At 49.5% G+C, this 9,693-nt stretch overlaps 1 protein-coding gene across 1 annotated transcript; it reads right to left on the bottom strand.

Annotated features, from left to right (window-relative positions):
• Positions 1-4,038: 4,038 nt before the first annotated feature.
• On the bottom strand, positions 4,039-8,643 carry CCL1 (C-C motif chemokine ligand 1). The gene is made up of 3 exons (XM_027519059.1): positions 7,197-8,643; positions 5,965-6,079; positions 4,039-4,581 (listed from the first exon to the last, which is right to left on the bottom strand). Exons 1-3 carry the CDS (start codon positions 7,270-7,272, stop codon positions 4,491-4,493), a joined length of 282 nt encoding a protein of 93 aa, XP_027374860.1. The 5' UTR covers positions 7,273-8,643; the 3' UTR covers positions 4,039-4,490.
• Positions 8,644-9,693: the final 1,050 nt, after the last annotated feature.

The raw sequence follows: 9,693 nt of genomic DNA, 5'->3' as shown, positions 1-9,693 counted from the left end.
CTCCAGAGGGTCTCTCCCTACTACTCCCCTCTGACTTCCTGTCCCAGAGAGGGCCCCTCCCCTGTAGCAGGTGGGCCTGACAGGTTTTAGCGTCTAAGGAGTCATCCCTGAGATAAAACCCTCCAGCATGTCACCTGACCCTGCCAGCCCACCCTCATCCACAGCTTCAGAACCAACCAGTGCCAACCCAAAGGAGAATTATGTGAAAAGCCTGGATCAAAAACTCACACCCGGGACTTCCCTTGTGGTCCAGTGGTTAAGAATCTGCTTTGCGATGCAGGAGACATGGGTTCAATCCCTGGTCCGGGAACTAAGATCCCACATCCACATGCCACAGAGCAACTAACCCCACAGGCCACAATTACTGAGCCTGTGCAATACAATTAGAGAGTCTGTGCACTACAATGAAATATCCCTCATGGGGAAACAAATATCCAATACAGCCAAATAAATAAATATTTTAAATATTCAAATATTAAATGTGTTTTTAAAAAATCATACCCTGAAGACTTGAACTCTTCTGGCCACACTAAGACCAAACCAGAAGATGAGAAATGTTCCCCAGTCCCCAGGGCCTCCTGTGCCTACCCTGGACTAATTTGACCTTAATTTTCAAATGGAGTCCTTTTGGTTTCCTGATACAAAATATACCATGTCTTAAATAATATTTAGTATTATTTGGATTGTGGCTGGTTGAGGACTTATTTTGAATATTGGTGATCTCTTTTTTTAAAGTAAGGTCTTGAGCCACTTGATTCCTGTCAGGAGCCCCAACTCCTTCTCCTGTAAGCTATGGGCAGTGGGTCTCCCTCCTGCTTACCTCCCCAGTGGGGAGTGAACATGCCTAGAGAGCCATGGCTTTGAAGGGCCATTGCAATCTAAGAAGGACAGTGCCTGGTGAGTGTGAGGTATTGCTTAATATATTATTATGGAAAAGCGTGGAAGTGTTAGTCACTCTGTCATGTCCAACTCTTTGCCTCCCCATGAACTGTAGGCGCCTCTGCCCATGAAATTCTCCAGGCAAGAATACTGGAATGGGTAAGCCATTCCCTTCTCCAGGAGATCTTCCTGATCCAGGAATCAAATCCAGGTCTCCTGCATTAGCAGGCAGATTCTTTACTGCCTGAGCCAACAGGGAAGTTATTATGGAAAGATGTGTACAGTTTTAGGACCACTGACTTTTTTGCAGAAAATACATTTTGTTTAAAACCTCAAATGCAGCGGTTTTCCTGGTGATCCATTGGCTAAGACTCCATACTCACAACAAGGGGTCCTGGTTTCGATCACTGCTCAGGGAACCAGATCCCAGATTCCACAGCTAAGCATTTCAGATGCTGCAACTAAAGACCCTGCACAGTGCACCTAAGACCCAGTGCAGCCAGATAAATAAATAAATAAAATCTCCAATACAGCAGTAGTGTTTTCTTCAGGGATAACTCCCATCCAGTAGGGGGCGCTTTGAGGCGCGCTACTTAACAGGTGTAGCCAGACCCTCCCTGACTGTGTGACTTAACTGGGCTCATCTGTATGTCACGGAGGGTCTGGCTCACCAGCTCAGGATATTCTAGAACAATAGCTCCCGTCCCCAGCATCAGCTTCCAACGGGTCTCCTTGCGCCCCTGCCTCCCAGCTCTGAGTAGTCCTCCACCCGGGAGTAATGCAGCCATTAAGTATACTAGAGTCCCAGGGGGAAATAGATGACACAGCCCTGATTAGTATCGGATTTGATATCTAACGTGGGACTTGGAGACAATGGGCCTTGGAGGATGGTGTAGCACTGGCAGAGCAGAGACTGTTGTGGAAGAGATGCAGGATGGAAAAGAGGGGAGAGGGCTTGCAGCGAACACCCCTAGATAGTTGGCATGTAGGATTCAGAAAGGAAAAGCCGCAGATCTTTGGAAAGGAAGGTTGAGACGTGCTTACAGAGGAATTGGAATGTCAAGATGGGAGTTTGGACTCAGCTCTGAAGGCCTTGGAGCAATGGGGAGGGCGGAGGGTGGGAGATGCTAGGAAGAGTAGTCTGGAGCAGGGCCCAAGGGCAGGACAGTGTTGGCTAGAGGGTGTTAGGGAAAGCACACTTACTGAAACCGCCCACCCTGGCCAGGCACCATAGTAACCATTTGCAGTAAGGAACACAAAACAAATAAGCCACCACCAACTGGGAGAGTTCAGATCAGATCAGTCGCTCAGTCGTGTCTGACTCTTTACGATCCCATGAGTCACAGCACGCCAGGCCTCCCTGTCCATCACCAACTCCCGGAGTTCACTCAGACTCACGTCCATGGAGTCAGTTCAGGAAATGTCAAAAAGTGACACCACGTGTCCGACCACCTCCCAGAATCCTTCTCGCTGGCATCCATCTTGGCTGAACCAGGAAGGACTCTGAGTCAGAATGATTGGTTAAAGACAATCCGGAAACTAATCCCATCACCATGAAACCTGAGACTGCGAGCCACTACAAAAGGGCTGCCTACAAAGGCTGCCTACAAAACCAAACTCTCAAGTGTTGACAGAAAGGAAAATTGCCTTTAATCAGCATGCCAGCAATCTGGGGAGATGGTGGACTCAGGGTCCCCCCCAAAACCATCTCGGAAGATTCTGCTCAGCCATGAAAGCTTCTAAAGGGAAACAGGAAAGTCATCTCAATTAATCATTGGGATGGGATGGCAGTCAGAGTCCTCACCATCCCCCATGGTGTGCAATGCTTGTCGACTGCTCATGATCTTTTTTTAGATGCTATCTTTTGACATCGAATCTCGAGATGCCTGAAGGAATGAGAAGAACTGGGGAAGAGATCTGGTTATCTGTTACTTACTCTTTATTTCTACTTCTCTGATCTATGGAAAAAGCAACAAGTTAGGTAACCTATTGTATGATCAAAAGATTTGAAAGGTGTGCTAAGGCTGGAGATGATAGAGCATGGGATGCCTGGTTTAAGGATAGTGACAAGACAAAAGTGGCCTCCTGAAGAGAGCTCTTTTCTGCCAAAAGTTGCTTACACTGCCTTCCAGGGTAGAACTCTTTTCCAAGTCCCCATGTGCCAAGTGACTGCCTGGCACAGCATGGCAGAGGGACCCTGTGTCCACTGGACAGGGCCTGGAGAGTTAATTAGCAGGATCTTTTCTGGGGAGGGTCCAGGCAGGTGGGTCCATGTCTGATGGAGATGCCAGCAGAGGTCATCCAGAGGAGGGAGGTAGTCTCGAGAAGAAACAGGTGAACCCCCAGGGGACAGAGAGGAAGAAGGGGCCCTGTCCCTTTAAAGGGGGCAATCACATGCTCCAACGTGTGTAACCTGCGACTCTAGGGAGACTAGGGAGACCAGTGTCAACTACAAACGGGCACTTACCAAGAGCATTGCCAGCAACTGAACAACAAAGGCATATTCGACGGAGAAGGCAATGGCACCCCACTCCAGTACCCTTGTCTGGAAAATCCCATGGGCGGAGGAGCCTGGCAGGCTGTAGTCCATGGGATCGCTAAGAGTCTGACACGACTAAGTGACTTCACTTTCACTTTTCACTTTCATGCATTGGAGAAGGAAATGGCAACCCACTCCAGTGTTCTTGCCTGGAGAGTCCCAGGGACGGGGGAGCCTGGTGGGCTGCCGTCTATAGGGTCGCACAGAGTCGGACACGACTGAAGCGACTTAGCAGTTAGCAAGCAGTAGGACATGACTTGACCACAGCAGGGACCCTGAGCTCTAAGGCCAGATTTGCTCCTGACTTGCTACGTGTCCTCAGGCCTGTAGGTGTCAATCTCTCCAGCCCTTAGCCACCTCCTCTCTACAGCAGGGCTAGCTAGCAACAGGCAGATGGCAACCCCCCTGCATGCCCTCCCCGCCGCCCGCCCCCCGCCCCCCCCCCCACCCCCCCCCCCAGCTAGGGCAGCTGTGACTTTTGGATAACAATAGCCTCCAAACCCTCTGGGCAGGGCAGGGCAGGGGCGGAGAGCATGCAAATGGGGACCCAGCCCCGCAGAGCATCTACATCACAACCCAAATCAACGTTTATTCCCCCAGGACAAAGGCAGTCAGCAGAGTTGTGTTGAGTCATTTATTGGCTTCTATTGACAAGAAGTCAGTTCCACAGAGTCAAGAATTCACCTTGCTGTACAGTAGAAACTACTACAACATTGTAAAGCATCTATACTCCAACAAAAATTAAATAATAATAAAAGAAGTCAGTTCCCAGGGCACCAATTCCAACCTGCTTCCCTCCTCTCCACCCCCTGGGCCCAGCCCCTCAATGTCAATCAACTTTGCACCTTGAAATCCCTGTGGGGTCTAAGAGGCACAGAGGGGGTGGGGGACAGAACTTAAAGATTCTAGAATTTAAATATATAAAGTGCAACAACATAGCTTATTAGAACCCAGCAGACCCTTTGGCGTGACCGGGTGAAGATGGGGGAAGAAGGACTGGTGTGAAGTTAGACAAGTGAAGCCACGTGGTGTCCTGAGTCCAGGATGAGAAGGGATCAGCTCACATTTCCTTTCACTGGCAGAGGTTTATCCTCTTTAAATAAGCCTGAACCCATAAATCTTTTTGCAAGACACAAGACTGTAGGCCTCCAGTCAGCTTGAATCTGTGGGCAGAGAATAGAAGAGGGACTGAGTCACCTGAGTCAGCCCTGGGTGCCACACACACATCACGCCCCACCCCATGACCCCCACATCGCTCCTGGGCACCCCTGAGCTGTTCTCCTGTAGAATGAAGTGTTCCATAAGATCTATGATGTGGACACTGGGAGGAACACCCAAGCTTCAGCGGGGGTGGGGTGGGGTGGTAGTTCTTTAAATCGCATTTCCTGGACCCTTTTGGTGGATTCAGTGTATCAGGGAACAGCAAAGGCTGTAGGCAACTTCTTAGCATGGGAACAAATCCTCTCCTGGAATATCTCTGAGAGTTCACCTGCTCCATCTTTTCATGTGTCTGTATCCATTTGCAACCCCCTAATCATTGCTTCGGAGAAGGCAATGGCACCCCACTCCAGTACTCTTGCCTGGAAAATCCCATGGACGGAGGAGTCTGGTAGGCTGCAGTCCATGGGGTCGCTAGGAGTCGGACACGACTAAGCGACTCCACTTTCACTTTTCACTTTCATGCATTGGAGAAGGAAATGGCAACCCACTCCAGTGTTCTTGCCTGGAGAATCCCAGGGACGGGGGAGCCTGGTGGGCTGCTGTCTATGGGGTCGCACAGAGTTGGACACGACTGAAGCGACTTAGCAGCAATCATTGCTTTGGGGGGATGTGTATGTGCGCATGTGTTTCTTCTCTGATCTGTCCACCTCCCAAACTTGGCTGTTGTCCAAAAACCATAGATCAGTTCTGCCTTTAATTATCTGCACGACCTTAGACAAATTTCTTTAATTCCCTGAACCTCAGTTTTCATGATGATGAAAATGCGTGCCCCAGGAGAGTTAGCTGACTTAGATAATACACTTGAAATTGTCTCATGTCTCACAGACACTGCGTGTCAAGCGTAAGATACCTCCTTGGAGCTTGGTAAGGACCCTGTGATGCAGCTATCGTGGTTATGCCACTTCACAGCTCAGGAGTGCCGAGAGCTACTCAGATAATCAGGTTCAGAAAAGTTACCTGCCCGGAGTCACCCAAGGTTATAGGATGGCAAATCTAGAGACAGGAACTAATTGAGACCTCCCTCACTCGTACCATCACACAGTGGTGCCTGGAGCTTTTAAGCTCTGGGCATAAAATATTAAGATACAATACTTGGCGCCTTGGAGCTTTAAGAAACCCATGTCACTGCGGGAGCACAGGTGCTCCCCCTAGAGTCCACTCTTGGCTCTGCACCCAAGGTTTTGGCAGGCTCGATGGCGTGGTTAAAAAAAAAACCTTAATCTAGTGGAACATCGCCATCTAGCGTCTGCTGCTCTAATCCCAGGTGGGCCAGTTTCTGTTCTCTGGAGAAGCAAGTTAGGGACGGAAGAGGATACATTTCTTACATCAGACGGTCGTTGTAGGAGCAGGTGGAGCTGATGTTCTTGTAACACTGGATTTTCTTGGGAGAAATTTTTCCCTTCACCGTTCTGAAACAGCAATTGGAGGATGGCACATGCACTAGAAGAGAAGCACAAGAATGGCTTGCATTTATTTCTCAACCCATTCTGAGTTCCTCTCACCCAGGATGGAGGGGGAAAAAAACGCTTCCAGGACAGGCTCAGGCTTTGGGGCCACATCCAAAGGACCCTAGTGTCTTATCAGCCACCTCGTTCTGTATTCAGGCAGAATCAGGACACTGGGGTTCAGATCCCAGGCTCCGACAAAACAGCTGTGTGGCTTTGATCAAGATGAGCCTTTCCTCTGAACTCCAGACCTCCCAGCTGTAAAACAAGACTTTTAAAACTGATTTCTAAAGGCTCTTCTAGCTATGACATCCCCCCGCTAGAGCATGGTTCTGCCCCCACATTTGGGTTCAAGGGCCCTGGGGCCCTGGTGAGTCTGATTCAACAGCAGTCTGCTATTTGGGGCAGGATTAGAGACTGTGCTAGGAGCTTAAACTTGAAGAAGTGATCAGGAAAGAGCTTCTGGGAACCGCCAAGCTTTCCCCCACCCCCAGCCACTCCAGAAGGTCCTCTACCCTGCTCACAGCTCTGACCCCCAAGTTCCACTCTGCCGGTTTGCAACCCCCTCAAAGGACTTGCATTTCGGACCTCCTAGTTTGACTGCTTGCAAAGCCTATGTCATATGTCTGTCGTTAGGTCAGTATTCTCTCACCAGCTTTAGAGGGTAGGCATAATCAAATCCCAATTTACTGATGGCAAAACCAGAGTTTGGGAGGTCAAGTGACTTGCCCAAGGTTAGCCAATCTGTCCTGACCTCAGATTCTGCCTGGTGGAGGCAAGACCCCTATCAGTCCCTCCTCTGGACCTCAGGCCTCCAGCTGGCCTAAATGACCTCACCACTTCCATCCATCAGGCTGCAGGGTCTAGACGAAGCAGACCTCCTTTGACTGAAGCGAGCTGCTCAGTGGTCAGTGTGGACTCCAGATTCACGTTTCTTTTGCTGGCCCCCTGCCCCCATCCAAGACCTCCCTTCCTCCTCTTCGGGGAGAATTCTTCCCGAAGGAGTGGAGATGGAGGCAGGGAGCTCAAGGTGAACCTGTTCCCCCACCCTGCAACCCCAGAGTGCCCGCCTGAGTCTCCGCCCTCCCCTAAGTGACTCCAGTCAAACTCACTGCTCTTGGCGTCCACATCCTGTAACCACATCCCGGCCAGCAGCAGGCACACCAGTGCGGCGATGATGAGTTTCATCTCGGGTTGTCCGGCTCAGACCTCACAGCAAGGGTCTCAGTGAGTCTGGTGAAGCAAAGAGTTCTCCTCTGGTCTATCCTTCAGGGCCCAGGGCTTTTATCAGAAGACCTGGGTGGGGTTTTCCAACCCCCGGTGCAGAGGTGGGGAAGCCACAGTTACTCACGTCCAGTGACCACGTGGAAAACGCCTTTCTCCAACTCTCCTGGGAGGTGTGAGAGGTATAGGAAAAATTCCCCAGGCACAGGTGCAGATAAGGATCTTGAGAGGCTGAGTAGAAGCTGTCCCAGCTGAGTAGGGCCTAGAGAACATTGAATGAGAGGAAGTGGCCTCTGTCTCCTCTGACCTCATGTCTTTTCATCCATCAATGGAGTCACTGTCCCAGGAACATGACGGAGCAGAAGAGCTCTGCAGCAGCACAGAGGAGACACACTTGGGTTTAAATACCACATCTGCAAATCAGCGGATGCATAAACTCACCTAAGTCACATCTCTCATGCAAAATGGGAAGAGCAACTCAAGTCTCACGGGTGTGCAGGAGCATTAAGTAAGATCTGCTAGGACTTCCCTGGTGGTCCAGTGGCTAACACTCTGTGCTCCCAGTTCCAGGGGCACGGGTTTGATCCCTGATCAGGGAATCTGACCCCGCATGCCACAGCTAAGAATTTACACGCCTCAATGAAGATTAAAAATCCCCTGTGCTGCAACTAAGACCCAAAAAAGCCAAATAAGTACTAATAAGTAATTTTAAAAAATAAGTAAATTTAAAAAATAAGATCTGCTATGTTTTATGTCAAGGGCCTGGCCCAGATAGCTGCAAATTCTATTTTCCCAATCACAATATTTTCAACAGCCTGCCCTGTTCTCGGTCCTTGGGTAGCCTCAGGGAAGACAGCTAACAAGAAAATGAAAGTCATTGCCCTTTGACTCACAGATAAGTAAGGAAAAGCCAGTTGGTGCAAGAACAGTAGGGCATGTGCCATGTGGAGGGCGCAGGGGAGGCCTGGGAACTGCCCACAGCAGAGAGGCCTCCCAGAGGAATGTTCTTCAAGCAAAGTCTCCAGCAGGAAGGCTGTTAAGCGGAAAGGGGCCTGTCCATAGAGGAAGGAGCTTGTGTAAACACAGCTAGGCATGAAGGACAGTGAGGAAATGGCCAGAGAGATATGTGACTGCCCAGCGACCGAGTGGCCAGGTCTTGAAGACTTGGTGTGCGGTGCAGATGCATGGAATAAGTAGCACATACTAGGTGCTCAAGAAAGGTAGCTGGCCCATATCTGTGTATTAAAATCACAAGGTTGATAAGAAGGAACACATTTGAGTCAGTCCTAACGAGGCGGATGAACCTAGAGCCTATTATACGGAGTGAAGTAAGTCAGAAAGAGAAAAGCAAATATCGTATACTGACGTATATATATGGAATCTAGAAAGATGGTACTGATAAGCCTACTTGCAGAGCAGCAATGTAAACACAGACACAGAGAATAGACTTATGGACACGGGGGTGGGGGTGGGGGGAGGAAGGAGAGGGGGGAATGTACAGAGAGTAACATGAAACATACATTACCATATGTAAAATAGATAGCCAATGGGAATTTGCTGTGTGACTCAGGGAACTCAAACCAGGGCTCTGTAACAACCTGGAGGGGTGGGATGGGGAGGGAGGTCGGGGGGAGGTTCAAGTGGGAGGGGACATGGGTAAACCTATGGCCGATTCATGTCGATGTTTGGTAGAAACCAATACAATACCGTAAAGCAATTATCTTTCAATTAAAAATAAATAAATTTTTTAAAAGTCACAAGGCTGGGACTTCCCTGGTGGTCCAGTGGTTAAGAAGATCAGGGTTCAATCCTTGATCAGAAAACTAAGATCCCACATGCTGTGGAGCAACTGAGCCCATGCACTGCAACTAACTAGAGAGTCCATAGGCCACAACGAAGATCCTGGTGTTGCAACTAAGCCCCATTACAGTCAAGTTAATGAACTAATTAATTATTCAAAAAATCACGATGCCAACTTGACAGTTTCCCATGGTCAGTAGGCTGAAGTGCAAACTGCTGACCTGGCCATTTGTAACTCAGGGGATGTCTCCATGGATTCCTGTAGTGACAATATTTGCAACTCTCTGCAGATGTCACATGCTTTCTTATCTCCAGGAGTTGCTGCCACTGTAAGCTCCACCCACAGGGCCCTCCTCGTTGTCTCCCTCTGTGAATTTTCTACCCATTGCAAACACCAGCATCTCTTTAAAGCCCCTTCTGCCATCCCCAGCCAAGAGTCATTTGGCTGCCTTTGAAGCCCCTCTGTGCCTGGCTCTTCCACATGAAGGTCTTACATCCTCACAACCCCTCCATTCCATGTATTCTTCATCCTAACACCTGGGTGGGAGTCCTGGCGTGTCAGAGATGAAATTCCCCTTGAAGACC

Source organism: Bos indicus x Bos taurus, chromosome 19 (assembly GCF_003369695.1).
Source record: "Bos indicus x Bos taurus breed Angus x Brahman F1 hybrid chromosome 19, Bos_hybrid_MaternalHap_v2.0, whole genome shotgun sequence".
Taxonomy (NCBI): domain Eukaryota; kingdom Metazoa; phylum Chordata; class Mammalia; order Artiodactyla; family Bovidae; genus Bos; species Bos indicus x Bos taurus.
Note: the sequence above shows the minus strand (reverse complement) of the source record. Positions and strands in the feature narration are given on the sequence as shown.

Excerpts from the sequence above, each read along its gene's own strand:
- CCL1 (XM_027519059.1), bottom strand. The coding sequence starts at position 7,272 with ATGAAACTCATCATCGCCGCACTGGTGTGCCTGCTGCTGGCCGGGATG. Across the intron at positions 6,080-7,196 it reads GGATGTGGACGCCAAGAGCA|TGCATGTGCCATCCTCCAAT; the intron begins GTGAGTTTGACT and ends CTTCTCTTCTAG. Across the intron at positions 4,582-5,964 it reads TCCTACAACGACCGTCTGAT|ATTCAAGCTGACTGGAGGCC; the intron begins GTAAGAAATGTA and ends CTCTGCCCACAG.